Source organism: Melanostigma gelatinosum (assembly GCF_949748355.1).
Source record: "Melanostigma gelatinosum genome assembly, chromosome: 23".
NCBI lineage: Eukaryota > Metazoa > Chordata > Actinopteri > Perciformes > Zoarcidae > Melanostigma > Melanostigma gelatinosum.
Genome location: NC_136656.1, coordinates 13,596,536 through 13,615,839, shown reverse-complemented (window position 1 = coordinate 13,615,839; position 19,304 = coordinate 13,596,536). Strand labels below are relative to the sequence as shown.

Sequence of the window (19,304 nt, the reverse complement as noted above, 5' to 3'; positions counted from 1 at the left end):
GACGGAATAAAATGACATCCGTTGGGAGATTTTGAATTTAATGTGGCGTCATAATCAAATTCAATGTTCATTTGAATGTTGATATGGTACACTTTAACAAGAAAGTAAAACAATTGACACTCTAAAAAGGTTGCAGACCCAAATTCTCTGGTGTACACTTAAAGCCAAAGATTACATTACATGAACGATTGTGTCATGATTGTTTAAGCCTTGTTCTGCAAGATGCACAGTGGTATGTATCTCTGGCGATGTGTGATAATACTCGGTATATGCCTTATAACTATTTATACACTTGTGCCACCAACCCTGCGATTACCGGCCCGCAATGATTATTTTTCTTTGGATTTTTGTGTCTCACTGTGACACTGTGGAACACAAAGAGTGCAGTCTGTTATAATTCATGGAGCGCCAATGTTACGATTTATTTAGTTCATTTAGAAAACTCACTGCTACATATCTTGGCATTTATAGACGAAGCAACATTCGCCAAATGCATACACATTGCAATGACAAAACATAAATAATTCTACAAAACACAAACAATATTAATATATTATCGTAGATATGGATTGGAAATCAATGACCCCCTTTATACCTTGCATTAAAATGCATTTCGGGTGATCGGATTGCGACCACATGAAGATACAGGAGTAAATGCATCCAAAACGATTGTGATCCGCCAAACCACCTCCAGAGGTGGTCAGGGACACATTGTGAGCACAGTGAACAACAAGTGTAAATGCAATTGCGTGTCCACATAAAAAACTACGTGGGCGAAAAATACGTTGTCATGCGCGACTGCAATTAGCCAGTTAGCGAGCTACGCTACTAGCAAGAAAGCCGCAAGAAAGCTTCTCAAACTGGATATTCAAGACACTCGTGGAAAGAGTCAAGACGAGACCAAGTGTCAAATTTAGCGCGACTAAAGTATGCAAGCAAAACGAGAGGGGGATGTGACGTTGTTTGAGCTCGACAGAGTGACCGGTTCGCCATGTGGACACTGGAGACAAATATGAATACACGGTGTAAATGTTATCAGGTGATTCTAGACACAATCAGGGTACGAGACTCATTTTAAGGCCTGGGGAAAAGTCGGTCAATGTTTTCACTTGTGGACGCTCCAGCCTGGAGCCTTTCATGTTAGATTCAATTTTATGAATAGCTTATCAGAACAATACAAACATCCAGGCTGCCTCATACGTTCCTCAAAAGTTTACTGCAGTTTTAAAGGTTCAATACCAGTCTTTGGGAATGACTCGGTTGGACTGGCGAACCAGCTTTGAAGCTTTCGGACGGCAGTGTCTGTTGAGTGGTTCTTCAGCAGTCCGTTAGTCGTTAGGTATTCTGCTCCTGTTGTTAGTCTCAGAACTTTGGCTGTTAAAAGGAAACATCCTCCGAACAGCGGCCACATCGACGCTCCTCCTGAAGGTGTCCGTGGTGAAATAGTATGCGACGGGATCTAGTACTGTGTTGAAACATGCCACCATCAGGCTGTAGCGGTATGCAGCCTGCATTGGGTCTGGTATATTATCTCTATACAGATAGAGGAGAACCAAGATGGCGTGGTAAGGGAGGAAGCTGAGTATGAAAATGAGGACGGTGGTGACGATCATCCTCTGGATCTTTCTGCCGTCGACCAGGTTGGTCTGGGCAACGGAGCTCCTTCGGACAGCACGGGCCAGACCCCAGGAGCAGATCAGCATGATTACGAGTGGGATTCCAAACCCCACAAACAGAGTGGGTAAAACCACCGCAAGCTTTGTGCCATAGGCCGGCAGGCTATCAAAACAATTCTTGTTGAGATTTTGTGTGCGCTGGGACAGGTAGATGGGCACGCTGGCACCAAAGGTGAGCATCCATATTCCGACACAAACCAGCGGCGCTTTCTTCCTCCCTTCCTGGACACGGGTCGACATGGGGAAGGCGACGGCCATGCAGCGGTCGAAGCAAATGCAAGTGAGGAGAAAGATGCTCCCATACATGTTGGCCTTCAGGACCAAACCAAGGACGTCACACAGCCACTGAGGAAGGTTGTCAAATCCCAGATCGTAGGAGATCCTTACGGGCAGCGTGAGGATGAGCAGTACATCTGCTATGGCCAGGTTAGTCATGTAGACTATGGTTTGTGATCTGGACTTGGTGTGATGGAGGAAAAAGACCATTGCTGTGAGATTGAAAATTAAACCCACAACGAAGACAAAGGAGTACATGCACACAAGGAAGATGTTGATGTGTCCTGCACTGTCGTCGGGGATGGAGGTGTTGTTGGACATCCTGAGACACAGAAGAGACAGGAGTGGTTAGAAAAAGTCTAAGTGGTTGAGTATTAGACCCTTTGCTAAGCCCCGCCCCCCACTAGTACTCCGGAGCCCACACTGTCAATAACTGCACTCGCTGAAGAAATATTATCAAATTTTTGCAAAAACGAAAAAGAGTTTTCAGAGAGAAGTAGACAGAAGAGTCTACAATATGCATTTGAAGAATATATCCATGATGTCAAACTGATTCAACGCCTAAAACAGATTAAAAAGATAAAGACGGAGGCCAACGCCTGAGTAAAAGTGATCCATCACGTCACCTGGTGATAAAAACAATGAAATTAAGGAACATTGTTCACTGTTACAACCATTAAAAAGCAAAAGCAGCGTGTGTGTATATTTTCAGAATACCTTCAGTAGGTAGCGTAGCTAACTAGTGCTAACGCTCGTGAGATAGATAGATAGATAGACAGATAGATAGTTCTAGAAATAGTTTACAATAACTATAAACGCTGTATTTCTGACATGCATTTATCAAAGTGCTTATATGTGAACCCGCGGGTGTTTTCCCAGACTCTAAATCGACGTCAGCTACTTCAGGGCTCATTCGAAATTTCCATACAAAATCTATCAATATTGATTTTGATCATAGTGTATTTACTTGTAATGTAATTTGTTCAACGTTCGAATGTAATATCCATAAAGCAACATGTATTCAAGAGGAAGAAGATCTATTTGCTCTATAGCTGCAGTTCCTGGTGGAAAGCAGAACTCGCTTGTGTTGGTTGCGTTGATGCAATCTGCAACTTATAACTAAATGATCTTCATGGCTTCCTGGGCAATCTGGTTGGTAAACTGGCAGCTAATCATCCCTCTGCTCTCACCAGTTGTAATTGCTGTGATTCCCACGCAAAAAAGATAACATACAGTGCACATGCACCCACAAGAGTCATTTTCCATATGTGCGTTTTTCTTGAACGATATGAACTTGAATGGCACATGCAGTAAAGTAGAACATTTTACAACAAATGTATAAAGTAGCCAAAGGTGTGACTTTACCTGTTGGGTGATCAGAAGAGGTGAGGATCCAGAGGAAGAGGAGGAAAGTGTGTGTGTGTGTGTCACCCCAGCATACTGGCACTGTCACACTCTATGTGTGAGACACAGGAAGTTGACCAATCTTTGTTAGTCTGCCTCTTTCTGTTAACCTGCTAATAAGAAAATGTACCTTTTTTTGTTACATTCTGGCTTCAGATATTTTTCAACACTTTGTTTGTCTGATTGAATCTATTTTATTTTATTTTCATTTTTAAATCTGATCTCATCGAGACAATAACCACTTCAAGCAGGTCTAAAACCACCTCATATAGTTTTTTGGTGGAGACATACTTTATATATTTACATACATTTGTATTTATTGATAGACTATTCACTATTCATTGCACATGTGATTAACGGCCAGCAGCTCTGTATTCATATCACATTCATAGTCTATAAACACTTCAGATTTGACACATGAGCACAGGAAGCCTGCAGACAGTTATATGGGCCATGACATAAATAATACTGAGTTACTGCCCTGATTTGATGTTTCAATGATATCTTATCAGAGAGCGCCCTCTAGCGGCTAATCCATCGGCAGCATTAACTACCGTAATGACCGGAAATTTAGAGTTTCCTGAAATGTAACACGGCTCGAACGCGTATGTAGCCTACATCATCTCTAGAATCATCTCTAAAAGACATTGGTAAAATGTTTTATGCAGTATGTCTGGAACCAAGGGAACCCAGACCTCGTGGCGCAACGGTAGCGCGTCTGACTCCAGATCAGAAGGTTGCGTGTTCAAATCACGTCGGGGTCAAAGCTTTTTAATCGATTGTATTGCTTTTATGTTATTCGAAGGAATTGGGAGGGGAGATGTGGTTGGACATTTTACTGTCAACAACACGCACAATGTTTCAGGGGCAAATACATATAAATAGTCAATGCCTGCAAGAATGACTTAACATAATTCTGAGCAGAACTTCTATGGAAGAAGTGCATGAATTATGAAGGAGATATCAAAGGAAGAATTATAGTATTACACTGTCAAAAATAGTAAGCCTACAAGTCCAACATTTAAAGTTTCAGTTATGCAAATGTATGTAGGAAAAAATGTACTTATATGAGTCAAAATAAGTCAGCCTTTTTATTTTTAGGAAATGGAAATAAATGGTTATGTATTGCTTGATTGATTTACATGCTATTAATAGTTTGTTTAATTACATTTTTTCCCAGTTTTGTCTATATTTGGCTGATGAAACAGAATCCAATCAAATTGTGTATATTTTATTGTTTTATTGTGTAAATGTTGTAGCCGGTGGAAGCAGAGTTGATTTAACCTTCGACTTTTACACTTGGGTAGTTTAATCTGTAACTATGCTACGTTACTGGAACTCTGTTAAGGCATCTATCGTAGTTATGAAACCTCAAAAATAGAATTTAGACGACAATCTTTTGATGTGTATCCCTGATATGGTGGTTAATTGTATTCTGGACATCAACAATACAAATAGACACAGTTCATTCTTCTAACGCCTCTTGCTATCTCTTCTGTTAGCTTATGTTCAGAGCTTTGTTACAAAATATTTTTAAACACACTGAGTTACAAATACAGCAGACATCCAGAGGTTTTTTTTTCATCATCTACGATCAGAACAAGGAAATAGTTGAGGAAGCAATAATTCGTGGATCATCCCAGTCATTCCTCTTGAAGAATTTAAAACAACGCTGATGAGTTGGACAGATGAACAGTGGCTATGCTGCGTTAGTGAAGAATCTCAACCCACTATCTCATCGCCCCGCCGCGCAGCATGTTTTGATGATGATGATGATGATGATCCCTGTCATTTCTTCTTCAAGAAGTCATGGTGTGCTGTGGTTGAGTTCACTGTTGAGAGAAGGCAGACAGACAGGGGTTACTTAATGTACATTATGAAGTGTAAGGATGACACAAAAAAGTACTTTTTACATCAAATCTCAGTGAAGTACTTTAAGGTGCAACCATCCAGGAACAATCATCTATTAGTAGCAACAGTCTATAATCTACTGACCGAATAGCACCAAATATGTGCAGGACATTTTTTCTTTTGTTGTTGAACAATAGCAGTAATAGAAAAACAACGCAAATCAGGGGGACGATTACATTGGATTTCCTGTATATCTTTCGCTGATGGAAAGCTTTAAATTTGAAGGCTGCAGCAGCACGAAAAGTTCATCTGCTGCCATCTCTCTATGTACCGTATTGTGCTATAACATGATAGTTAACAGAAACAGCGACGCTGCGAGCCAAAGCATTGATTGCTTATGACACCTGTAAGCTAATAGGTTAGCTACTTGCTAACTTTAAAGGCAGGGTTGGTAATCTTGAGGATTACTTTAAGGAGGAAATCTAGCTAGATTTTTTTAAATTATCGAACTGAAAAATCCATCCCAGTGTGACCAACTCTTTTTCGATGAACGTAGCAAGCAGAAAAGTTGCTAAATCTAGCAAGAAAGTCGCCAAGTCAGCAACACTGTCAGCTCGAGTGAAATGTTTGGACGGGCTTATGACAGTCCTGCGACATCCACAGATACCGGATATGTGTCTCTTTTATTTTTTCAGAGTTTGGTTCATTAATTGCTGTCAGGATGTCATGAAAATTTCAAGAAGAACATCAAAAATGTATTCGAAGAAGATTACCAACCCTGCTTTTAATTTAGCCCACAGCCTTGTGGATGTAGTCTCCCTGTGTTTGGATTCTTTTGGGGATCTTTGCGGACAGATTTTGGTTGTTTCAAAGCTCGGTTGGGGTTCAAAAGGCACATGTTTGGACCACTTTATCGTAGCTACGGAGCAGGCTGACTAGTTCTCCGAGAGATTCCTTCCAACCCTGAGTGCGACGAAAAAGCAAAATGGCCGCAGTGTGAATATCACGAACAAGAAACCAACCCGTATCCCCATTGAAAGCAGATGAGGCCAGACAGTGGTGTCTTTGAATACGTCCAACCAGCAATAGAAGAAATAACTCCCCCCCCCCAGCTTCACATAGTCTAGTTTTTCTCGAGCGTGCTTTCGTCTGACCTCCTTGCCGCAGGTTCCACAGATACATCCAAATAGTCCGTTGACCATCTGGATGGCACAGAGGGCGAGCTCCACGCACGCCGCCACCAGCAGAGTGGAGAACAGACCCACGTTGAATTCAACCACATCCTTCGGCTCTATACACCAATCCCACTGTTCCTTGTCGGACAGGTAGGCCCCGTTACTGCAAAGGATGAAAATTAGTGGTGCGGTCAAATGTGAATGAGGAAAATGACGCATTTTATTGAGTGGATTGAGTTGTCATAAAACCACGGAGGCTGGCTGTACCTGTTAACGAAGGGCGTCCCCCAGTCAGTGGAGTTGAATGCGTTCTTCCACAAGCATGTTGGCCCATTAGCAAGGCCCAGGGCAGCAACACTGATACTGTACATGGCCCCCACCACACCAACCGCTGCAAAACCAATGGACAGGAACATCTGCGTGGAGGCGCACACAGTGGAGTCAGATTCAGCCATGACACTGTAACCGCCCAGCTGTTTGGAGAGCTTTTCTTATGTCTAGCCCTGTGTATTTGTCTCTTTGAGGTGCCTTCTCTTTTTTTTAACTGCGACATTAGCTACATGCTTCTTTGTTGGTACATGTGTTTGCAAGTGTGTTTTTTTATTTATTAAGGAGACAGCGTTTATGGATTTGGTGGCTTCTAGCGGTGTGGTTGCAGATTGCAACCGACTGAATAGCCCTCACTCAGGGGCCATTTTAAAAAGCGCTATAGGCTCTGTCTAGAGGCAATGTTTGGTTTGTCCGAAACATGGTGGTGCAACATGGCGGCCTACGCGAAGAGGACCAAGAAGGGCTCATCCTTCAAGGAAAACACATATTTCTTAGTTCATAGTGATTATACACGAACAAAAACATAGTTATGAATATGATATTCCATTTCTGCGAATAGATCCCCCGAAAGGCTAAACACTGTTCCTTTAAGTGTCTTGATTTTATATGTCCTTCCTTGGCCTTGCATGTCAAGTGCAGCCATGTCCAAATACTGTAGGAGCCACTGATAACAGCTTGAGTCGGGTAATCCATCGCGGATTACATCAGGTGTTATGTGTCTGCAGCGTGCACCTGCCACGGTGCCTTTCTTTGATACAAACACTTGGGGTCCTCAGAGTCCGACCCTTATCTACTTTGTTCAACTTTGTGCCTGAAAAGTTTCACAGTACAGTTTTTATTTCTTATTTTTTTGAAAAGAAGATTGCTACGCTTCACAGAGAAAAGTATTTCCGCTTCAGCTGGAAGATAATATATCAATGTGACGGTGATACTATGGGACTGGAGGTATATAGACAAACAGTGACATCTCAGTTAGACAGCATCCTCAGACTGTACTTACCCCACAGCGGTTGGCGCAGCAGTTCTTAGCACTGGTCAGGTGAATGTGGATGGCAGGAATGAGGACCTGACAGCAGAAATGGAGAGAGGTGACATATTTAATATTGGGAGAGAAACAGATACACAATGAGAGAAGACCGTGACTTGAACTGGACTGGAGTGAACTGGACTCCCTTTAAAGAGGTGCTCTTTAATCTAGAATGACATTTCCATGAAGTTGAGTCAACAGCCAGATATAATTAACAAACTAATGAGTAAAGTCAGCGCTTTATATTGACTTTTATTCCTTAAGTTTCGGTCATGCTCCAAAAACAGTGGATCCTACAATTCCCATAATGCAACACGCATTGTCTCAGTTTGCAACACAGGCGTTCTGTTATAATTTCCCCACGTCCAAGCGTAGACAACCTTGATGACATCACTATGACATCACGGGGGCAATTTTTTTTATTCAGGTTTGACAAAGCTTCTCGAGACCTGCAGAACACATGAAACAAAAGGTTGAGTCATACTTCCCATGATGCAGCCTGCTCTCCAACAAATGATGTTCCCATTCAAAGATAGATAGATAGATAGACAGACTTTATTTCAGACTCGGGGTCCATACAGGCAGATACATAAAAAAACAGACACAAACAATAAAAGCACATCGGCCTAGCAATGCCTTACAAAGAGACAGCTGTACCAATGTCGCCACAGCTGGGACTGGTAGCGTGTGGTGCTAAACCTTATGTTGGTTAAAACAAGTATGATCCCATTTACAGAGTCATTCAGTCGACAGATGAATTTGTACATGAGATTTCTTAAAACTGTTTGGAAAGTGTTGACTCGTGCAGCCACAAACATTTCACTGGCACTACTCCATCTCGGTCTCTTTAAAAGTATTCTCATGGCGTCATTGTACGCTACTTGAAGTCTCTGCAAACTCTTTGTTTTGTAGTTTGACCACAAGTGTGCAGTGTAGAGTGGAGTACAATATGCTCTGAACAGAGACATCTTCACTCCATCTGTACACAGACCAGACTTGCGTGAGAGACTGTTTGCTTGTGCAGACATCATACCACATTGCCTGGAAATGTCGTTATCGTCAGTCATGTGTTCTGTTAAAAAATGACCAAGATATTTGACTTCACTACAGACACCAAGATTATTGTCAGACAATTTGAAGTCAGGGAAGTTTAGACATTTGTCCTCTTTAGTTCTACAGATCAGGATCGCACTCTTACTGGCGTTGTATCTGATGTCATGTTCCACACCGTACACAGTACATATAGTGAGGAGCTGCTGAAGACCAGCGCTAGATGGACGAAAGATCACCAGATCATCTGCAGACATGATGTGATTAACCCGAGTATTTCCAATCATGCACCAGTATTACAGGCTTTCAGTTGCTTGGACAGATCATCAATATACAGATTAAACAGAACTTGTCTGACACCATTGCTAACCCAAAATGGGGCTGACACACTTTTACCCCATTTTACTCTCATACTCTGGTAAGCATACCAGTAAGCCAGAATTCTCACTATGTATGTGGGGACACCTCTTTAAAGAAACTGCATTGTCAATTATATCCAAATTTAAACTTATTTTCTACCAGAAACGTATCGCGAACACGTTTCTGATCAATGTGCGCGGAAGTCAACAAACACAGGACTTTCACCCAGGCGACTGCTAACAGATGTATTTATTTAAAACCAAACCAGGATGTTTCACTCAACTGTACCAAGTATTTTTGTTGCGTGTTTCGTGTGGTTTCAATTCACAACGTTAACCACGTATTTAAAACTGCGACTGTAATGGGAGAAAATAAGTTTCCCTCAAAACGTAATTGAGATGGAGAACGCAGTTTAGCAATCTCTCTTTCAATTGTAACCAAGTAGTTTGGGTAGAAAAACACTCACATGAATCATATCATATATTCTGTCATGGTCGTATGGACCTTTTTGGAAACCCCGATATTAATCCCACTTAATCTGATCTCAGTCTACTCACCATGATTCCTCCTCCTATCAGGCCCGCCATATATTTGACCTCCACGGTGATGCGCGGATTTCCATCCATGTCTTCGGATGAATACTTTGTTTCAAAGCCGGGGAAGAAGAGCATGATGTTGCAGAAGATCGACACCGCCGCCATAACGTAGAGCGGCACGGCGATGAACTTGGCACAGGCTCCTGTGCACATGATGTCTGCGGATGGAAGTTGTTCAAAAAGGTGAAAAAAGGTCTAAAAATCCCAGCAGCTCCCTCGAACCAACTATGCTCCTCTATCAGTGGAACCTTTTCCTCACACTTGGAAAGCAAGGTGTTCGCTATCACACGTCAAGTGAGGCTTCACGCATCCAATGTGACAGAAGGGAACTGTTTGAATATATATTTGAGGGTTTGGAGGGTGGGGGGTAGAAAGGTGGAGCTATGGGTGATAAGCCGGAGTATCGCCCGCTTTATGACCCACGGGTGGGTGTGTGTTTGTGTGCATGTTTCCATAAGAGCCATAAAAGCCAAGCCTGTGGTCTATACAGCATAAGCCTTATGAAGCAATAAGAAAACATTTGTTTGCATATGTTGCAAATGTTTGCCACTTTCACTGAACACACAAACACACCAACAAACACTCTATTGTCCTGCAGACTGTTAGTGTGCACGTCTGTGCATGCATGCGTTTGTTTGTGTGTGTGTGTGTGTGTCGTTAATAATAATTAACTGTCTACCTACTAAAGTTAAAGGTTTGCATATTTTATATATTTTATTCCAGTAAAAGTAAAAATTGTACAATATGAAAACATATATATATATACATATACAGTATATATACAGTAGATATATATACATATATATATATCTACTATATATATATATGTGTGTGTGTTAACTGCTAGCCATCGGCTCAGCTGTTAGAGCCGTACGGTCTCAATCATTTGCTCTGAATTCCAAATTTAGCACCTAAATAAATTACTATTTTCATTATATATATATGCTTTTTAAAAATGTATTAATTGTTTGGTTTGTAAAGACATTGAAAATATTTAGAAATGTCACAATGACTCAGAGCCCGAAGAGACACCATCACAATGTGTGTTTAGTGTCATACATTTCGTGTTAACAGTCCAAACCTCAACATTGTTACTTATGCATCACAATCAATAACATTATAAAAGGGAAAGGGCAAATCTTCATGTATGCAAAGCTGGAACATGACAAAAGACTTAAACCATCAGAACATGAAGCTGAAATATGTTTTGTCTGATCTTGAGTCAATGAAAAACAGCTGTTTCCAGATACATATGTAGGGATTATTCGAACCACATTTCTTGTTTTAATGTGAATTCATCATAACCATTATTCATTCTCAGGATGCAAATTACATAACAATATCGTATCTTTTTGTGTTGACATTTTATGCCTTTATTAGATGGAGACAGTGGAGCAACAGAAATCCCCGGCGTTACATTGCTGTTTTGTTTTTTCCGGACAGGCTGCACGCTGTATGAGGTCATCACAGATCCTGATCCAGCTGAGCCACATCCACTCCTCTGAGTCAGAGCCTCTGGGACTCCATGTTCTTTAGCACATACAGCAGATCAAGCATTTTTGCTTAACATGAACAAGAAGTATCTTTTATCAGAACACAGATAAAGAGCTTCCAGTTTGTAGAAGTACAAGTCTGTGTGTGTGTGTGTGTGTTTATGATTTCATTACCTTATCAGTGAATTATGGCACTGTGTTCAAATGTGTAGGTGTAGGGAGTGTACAAATGGACTTTAACCGACATCTATCAGGGATACACACCCAAACGCACACACACACACGCGCACACACACACACACACACACACACACACACACACACACACACACACACACACACACTAAGTTTGAACGATGGATCTATCTCCCTTATAACAGGCCCTCGTCCTCAGCAGGTCTCAGCAGTGACTCGTGGTTTTCCAGCCGGGTCTCATCTCTGTAGAAGTGAAGTTTACCCTGACCGTCAAATCCAGTGAGGTCTGATTAATAATGATGAGCATGGTGCACACGCAGTGAGAAGTCCAGAGTCCCAGTGATCCTGAGAACTATAAATATATACATGTATTCTATATTAATCTCCACCAGGTGTTAGTACGGCGGGGATCATGTGTGTGTGTGTGTGTGTGTGTGTGTGTGTGTGTGTGTGTGTGTGTGTGTGAGTGAGTGTGATCTGTCCACAGCTAATGTTTTGTGTAATTTGTTGTGCTCATTTATGACTGTATGCTCAAGGACATCTGGTGGTTGCTGCGATTCACACTTTTTGGAGAAAAAACAACTATTTTTTTGACGGATCATTGACTGCTGACTCGTCACTCCTCTTAACCGGCTGGTAGTGATCAACAACTGCTTCAGCAGCAAAAGGGCTGGGCTAAAAAGCAGCCTTACCTGGTCTGTTGCAGGCCACATGTTGGCCTTATAGGCGTGGCTCAAAGACTGATATCCAGAGAAAGGTTTGGTCTCGTTTTGAGCATCAGCAGATTGATTCCATACCTGAAAGTGAGACACGATACGAGATGAATGAATCCCCGTTTTTTGGTAACTCCATCGCCATCTTGACTGTAAGGCAATTGAGTGAGAATAAACCATAGACTGTACATAACGTGGACGTAGTCACCGTGACCTCACCCGTTGGTTTGTAATAAGACATCTTTAGGCGACCAATAAGGTTACAATTAACTTTCTGGAACTGTAAACACACTGGGAAAGGGTTAAAGATGAAAGACTTAAACATGGACAACGACCAGACCAACACCATGGCAATGACCTGTCAATCACAAGGTAGCCCCGCCCTAAAGCTGCTTTGGTTGGGAGGGGCGATAGAGACACACCTGCTGGTGGAGATCTGCACTGTACTGAGTTCTCTTTTCTAATTAGTCCATGCTTTTGTACTTTTTCTTTCTTTTTTTAATCTCATAACATCTAACCAGTCGATGTTGGTTTTGGTCGCTCGTTCCCTAAAACCAGTCACAGCACTGACTCTGCAGAGGTCAAAGGTCATGGAGTATGATTAGAGTACCATTTGATCATGTGACGACAGCTTAACCCATCTCCACCACAACTCCACTGATGAAGACCATGTCACGCAGTTGAAAGCTCTGCAAAACTAGTAAGCAGATCTTAAGTCAACAGTATTTTCTTCATATTTTATTCATATTTCATGGTGATTAATGATAAACTAATCATGGATGAAGATGAATATTCATAAACATTACAACCCTGGACCTCCCAATGTGAACTACAGAGCATGTTGAGCCTCCAGACTGTGCTTATGTAACATAGAAATCATGTCTCTTTGAAAGTTCCGCTGACAGGAGTTCATCAGACGCAGCGTTGAGCCAGATGACCGCCGAACAACAGATCACAGGACGGTGTGACGTGGAGGTTTATGGGCGTTTATTGGAGAAGCAGAACCATGTGGTGTCACGGAGTTCATTGGCGGTTTATGGTGATGTCGTATAAATCCCTCCCGTCTGTGCCTAGTACTACCACTCTGATGGTATTCTGACACACACGTGGCATGACGACAGCATCATACTCACTCAGGTGATAGAGCATTTGTGTCATGATAAGCATGTGGGAGGAAGAACGGGACAATTCATGGGGAGATCCCTCTCTTTGAAAATGAGCAGCTACGTGAAACTTCCGCAGTGAATTACATATATTAAGACAATTGCTTTTTTTTAAATGTATATTAAGTTTTCTAAAATGTTATGTTTAAATGTGGCATTGTCGAATGCTAACTTTTGGGGAATTCAGGAGAAATGTGTATTTTGGATGTTTTCCTTCCACATGTTATGGAAGCAAAACAGCCCAAAGTCTGTAACCTGACTGGTGCATGAATGAACATCTGCTTTTACCTGCAGTGTCTCCCCTCATGTAACTCCCCTCAAGATGTTGCGTGAGAGATAGCACTCTGGTCCTGTGACTCAACCCACTGATCAGCAGTGCAAAGGTACACTGAACTGTGTGCGTGTGAGATAAAGTCGTATGACATTCTACTGGCAGCATGTGTGTGTGTGTGTTTCCAGTGATGGAAACGTGACACCCGGGTGAACACGCTCGTTTTTTTCGATCATTCAAACTCCAGAAACACGAAATGAAACCGTCTTTCTTAGTCTCTCCTCTGTTCCAACAGTCACCAACTCTCGTTTTAGTTTTAAATCTTTACATGTTTTGGTTTTAAACAAAACTAAAATTGTTTATTTTTGTCAAGTTTTCCCATGTAGAATTAAGCTGCAGATACGCACTCATTCTGGTGGAAACGGGCTATAAGTCACATCAGTAAGAGGGCTGGGTCTAACGGAGCAGACTCATGTTTACTCTGAACTACAAGTGATCTTTACGTAGTGTTACCGCTGAAGGGAATATATTACATTACATTGATTTATAAGAATGATTTCATCACTGTAGATACATACCCATAACTTTATGATAAAAGGAGAATTTTGTGAAAGCAGAAATACAAATTACTCTATTGTTCATATATGTTTATACTTATTGATATATTTACATTATAGCTTTTTCTTATTCTTCTGTTGTAATCTTTGATCATTCTCCGCCACAAGAATTTCCTTCCGGATTAATAAAGTTTTATCTTATTTCACTTATCACATCTTATGAGTAGGGAAAATGATATCTGGCCACAAGTTTTGGAGCTTTGTCACGATATCATCTTCTTCTCTATATATAAAAATAAATTAAGAAAAGAAATGAAGCGCGTTCGCCTCTGAGAAGTTAACAGAGACGGAGGTCAGCAGCTCTCTAAGAACAACGTTTCATCTCGTTGTGTTGGGGAGATTGTCTTCCAACTCTTTGAAGTTAATAATTATGTTATCTGTCAAATGGCATCTTGCTATCAGAGCCTCTGGCCAATTTACTTCAGATACGTTCTCACGTATCTGAAACACCACCAATCTATCTAATCAACTTATCATCGTCTGAATGTTAACACGGGCTCACATTGTACAAACAAAGCCCTAAAGCTTCTTTGTCTTGTCAGCAAGTATCAACCCAATAAGGCCGGAGTGACTTGACTCTGTTTCTAAGATAGAAACGAACAAATAAAGCAATGAAGACTTCTCAAATAACTGGAAAAATACTTATTGTTGTCTCATGTATAAGCACAAGATGTTAACATGCTCACTTTTCAAAGTGATACAATGAACAATAGATTTCTCTGTACACTGTATTGTAATATTTTGAATATGACCACTAGATATAAAAGGGTTCATCAGTTCCTGAGGACTCTGAAAGGGAGTCCATGTCCCGGTATGATGACATCAGCGGTGCGGAGCGCCTCCTGGCGGTTGACTTCCTGCACTGCAGTGTCCATGCTCACATCCCGCCAGCTGTCCTCGTCTGAGCAGCACTCAAATAAGTCCCCGGCAACAAGCACTGTGCCCACTGAGGTTCCCAACACCTGGACGCTGACGTCTTGTCCCGTGTGGCCCGGACTGGGGACGACGGACACCTGTTGGGAGGGAGGAGACACTGTCAGAGCCTGATGGGAAACCTGCAGCACATCACACTGTCAAATGAAATAGAAGAACCATGTCACATTAATCAACCCATGTCTATTCCAGCACCATTTGCACTCTACTGTCTTCAAGTGGCATTGTTGTTTTTAAGTACACACTATTTAGAGCACATTGTAGTTGGTTCATTAGTAGTTAAATTCATTGTATCATTGAGAGCAGAAAAGTCGTAAATTCCTTTTATGTGTTCACATACTTGGCAAATAAAGCTGATTCTGTATTTCTTCCATGTAATGTTAATTATGTTAGCTATTTTAAGATTTAGTCTTAGTCCTTGGAAAAAAGAAGAAAAAAAAGAGACAGAAGTTAGTTTTAGTTCAGTATTACCCTTTTTTCTTTTTAGAAACTTTTATTTTGAAAATTCTGGGCATTTTACTCTTGTTTTAGTCAAAACCAGTCACCTACACGATAAATATGTAAGTCACTGAAAGTGTCAAATACAAGACCGCTCTAAAGTTGTTCTCTTTTTTTAAATTCCTAACATCTCTGTATTTGATTGGATTGCTCAACTTGAGGCAAAAGTATATCTGTAATTTGATACATGTAAAGAGGCATTATTTTCTCAATAGAGTGGTCTCGTGTGACGTCACAGTTTAGCTGTCGGCCATGTTGGAGTACACACAAAGCCACTGGCATGCACGGCTGAGTCGCATAACCTATCGGTGGTGAACTTTTGTGCTGTCTTTGGTTGTGGCAGCAGAGCTGATAGAGACAAGAAATCATTCTTTCGTTTGCCAGCGGTCATTACACATCAAGGAAATGACACGAAGGAGCTATCCAAGCGACGCCGCGAGAAATGTCTGTCACGCATCTCTCGAGATATAAAGGAATGTCCTGCCTCTGCTTTGAAAAAAAAAAGAAGTAAAATAATTTATAAAAGTAAGTCACTAGAACATGGGAATCTTAAATTCATTTTCTAGATATCCACACCCCTGATAATATATCGTCACACACGCACACAATGACGTGCATGTACAATGTAAACAAACACACGTGTCTGTTTGCGCTGAGTAAACATTGAATATTGCTAAATATCGGACCAGATCTGTATATATTTACTCTTCCAATGACGAGATGACCGTTGCTTTGACGTCTCGGACCCATCCACTGACAAACTGATTATAAGCGTCGAGCCCTTTGTAGCACTCCAACTCGTCTTTTGTGTGAGGACTGGGGGTGTTCACGAGATACGTGTAGATGTTGGCGTAGTTTACCGATGGAAGATAAGTAGGATCGGCACTGAAACGATCTGCACTCATCGTATAGGGATCCAAGTTACCAATAACCTTCAATTTGGCCAGGTAGCGAACCTTTGATGCACTATCCAGTGATTCAAAGTATGGTATTTTCGCCGCACTTCCTTGTTTACTCGCCGCCATGTAGGATCTGTATGTACTCAAACATGGCGGACAGACCTCGTAACTAAGGAGATCGTGACGTCGGTGAGACCACTCTATTAAAAACAATTATAAAACCACGAAATACGTCATTAAAGTTACTTCTGGTTCCTCCCCACACGTTAATTTACATTTTTCGTGTACTTTTGTTGATAGTAGTGGTTCACTCACACGAGACTTTACTACGTTCCCCTTTAAATCCTCAGAGATACTCACGTGCTCGTCAATAGAGTGCGCGTGCCCCTCCGCCAGCTTGTTGGGGCGGTACGAGTCCCCTTCACTGATGTCATGTCCGACAATCATCACCGCTGTGGGGAAAAGACTCAGATTCCCGATGTGGTCCGAGTGTCCGTGAGTCCCCACGACCACGTCAATGTCCCCCGGTTCCAGGCGCCTCTTCTTGAGCGTCGTTAGGAGGAAGTCCCGGTCCCACGGGCCGCCGGTATCCACCAAGATAGTCCTGGGTCCCGTTATGAGGGTGATGGTGCCATTAGCTTTGAACGTCCCGTCGCTCTGAGGGAGACAGTATCCGGCTTTAAGGACGGACACGGAGTACGGATGACCGGGGAAGTCCACCTCTGAGAGAGGGACTGTTCTGAACTCACCACAGACCACTTTACTGTCTGTCCCCATTATACTACACACAGACTGTAAACATCCGCATCAGGGTAGCATCAACGAGCGTCTTCTTCTTCTTCTATTTTAATGGGGGGTTGAAGCCGTTGTGTATAAGGTGCATACCGCCACCTAATGTATGTAGTACAAGATAATGACGAGATAGTTATTGTACAATATACCATTCGGTAAATACAGTAACAATTTAATTATAGTATTTATAACTAGAAAATGCATTTCCTGCTGAAAATGCGTTGGAATGCTGAAAGCTGAAATGAATCTCAAAAACATTGCTGAAAATAGATATCCAATTTAAAAAAAATTGCAAAATGCTGAAAAAGTTGAAAGATTACAAATATGAAGTTATATCACCCCTCTCCTGAAAGAGCTGAACATTTTGATATTGGAACGGTTTCTGTAGCTTAAAAGAATTCCAGCAGTAGTGATATTTGTTGTAGTAGTAGTAGAAGTATTATTCGCAGTATAAGTATGAGTAGCATTTGAATAAGTACTAGTTGTAGCAGTAGTGATATTTGTAGTAGCAGTAGGTGGTAGAAGTTGTCGTCGAAGTATTTGTAATTAGAAGTAGTAGAAGTAGTCGTATCAGCAGTCGTACTAATAGCTGTAGTAGTATTAGTACTGGTTATTAGTACTGGTAGTAGCAGGAATAGCAGTATTAGCAGTTGTGGTATCAGTAATAATAGTAGTGGTAGTGGTAGTAATAGCAGTAGTGGTAGTAATAATAGTAGCAACAGCAAAAGTTGTAGTAGTAGTGGTAATACTAGAAATATTAGCAGTAGTACTACTGCTGCTGCTAATATAGTATCACTACTACTGCTACTACTACTTCTACTATAATGTTTTCTGTTGCTACTATTACTACTACTGCTCCTGCTATTACTGCTACCATCAATATTATTACTACCACTACTACTATTACATATACGACAACTGCTACTACTACTGCTGTTCATGCTACTAAAAGTAGTAATACTACTACAGCTATTGGTACGACGCCTACTAGTACTACTACTGCTACTTCTTCTACTGCCATTACTATTACTACTACTACTACTACTTCTACTACTGCTACTGTTATATTAAATACTACGACCAATACTACAGCTATTACTATGACTGCTGATACTACGTCTTCTACTACTTCTTCTAATTACTAATACTTCTACGACTAATAATACTTCTACTACAACTCCAAATATCACTACTGCTACTACTAGTACTTATTCTAATGCTACTAATACTTCTACGAATAATACTTATACGACAACTTCTACTACTACAAATATCACCACTGATGAAATTTTTTAAGCCACAGAAACCATTAGAACATCAAAATGTTCAGCTCTTTCAGGAGAGGGGTGATATGACTTTTCATAGTTGGAATCTTTAAACTTATTAAGAATTATTAAGCTTTTTGCAATTTTTAAAAAATTGGATATCTATTTTCAGCAATGTTTTTGCAATTAATTTCAAATTTCAGCATTCCAACGCATTTTCAGCAGGTAATGCATTTTCTAGTTAGTAATTAAGTGTTCACTTGTAAAGTCTGATACTAAGCCACATTTAAAAAATACTCGAGAGCAACAATTAAAGATTCAAAACAATATATAATATTTGGTTATAAAGACAACGTCCTGATATAAAGGACACATTTGCGTTTGCATCTAATCCAATCACACCCGAAGAGCACAGAGACGCCATTCAGAGTCTATGAATGTATGATGACGGAAAATCTATGGATGGATATATATTTGATAATATGATGAGAATATATCAGTGGATGTTTATCAGCTACCCAGCCAGAGCTGCTTACGTTCCCGATACGTTTTACAACTTTAATGTATAAAAGCCACGATTTCTACCGTAACCCACAATGACTCCACAGCACATATATGACCCCTTCACCCAAAATCGGTCTGTTTCCTTCCTTGTTCCCAGAACTCCTGTAAAACCAGATTAGCCATTCACTGATTTCTGCTGATCTCTAGTGGACCTCT

General features: G+C 41.0%; 3 protein-coding genes across 4 annotated transcripts; all 3 read right to left on the bottom strand.

Annotated features, from left to right (window-relative positions):
• Positions 1–877: 877 nt before the first annotated feature.
• On the bottom strand, positions 878–3,379 carry LOC306796424 (lysophosphatidic acid receptor 6). Its single transcript, XM_079295329.1, has 2 exons — positions 3,318–3,379; positions 878–2,274 (listed from the first exon to the last, which is right to left on the bottom strand). Exon 2 carries the CDS (start codon positions 2,271–2,273, stop codon positions 1,329–1,331), a length of 945 nt encoding a protein of 314 aa, XP_079151455.1. The 5' UTR covers position 2,274; positions 3,318–3,379; the 3' UTR covers positions 878–1,328.
• Positions 3,380–6,092: 2,713 nt separating this feature from the next.
• On the bottom strand, positions 6,093–9,898 carry tm4sf21b (transmembrane 4 L six family member 21b; the record flags this gene model as incomplete). Its single annotated transcript, XM_079295914.1, has 5 exons — positions 6,093–6,170; positions 6,362–6,545; positions 6,650–6,798; positions 7,713–7,778; positions 9,707–9,898. 5 exons carry the CDS (start codon positions 9,896–9,898, stop codon positions 6,093–6,095), a joined length of 669 nt encoding a protein of 222 aa, XP_079152040.1.
• Positions 9,899–14,824: 4,926 nt separating this feature from the next.
• mblac1 (metallo-beta-lactamase domain containing 1) lies at positions 14,825–17,339 on the bottom strand. Of its 2 annotated transcripts, none has more exons than XM_079295039.1 (2): positions 16,843–17,339; positions 14,825–15,210 (listed from the first exon to the last, which is right to left on the bottom strand). In XM_079295039.1, the coding sequence occupies exons 1-2, from the start codon at positions 17,302–17,304 to the stop codon at positions 14,971–14,973; spliced, it is 702 nt and encodes a 233-aa protein (XP_079151165.1). In that variant the 5' UTR covers positions 17,305–17,339; the 3' UTR covers positions 14,825–14,970. The 2 variants fall into 2 exon arrangements, with proteins under 2 accessions (XP_079151165.1, XP_079151166.1); XM_079295040.1 differs by having other exon boundaries at positions 16,888–17,339.
• Positions 17,340–19,304: the final 1,965 nt, after the last annotated feature.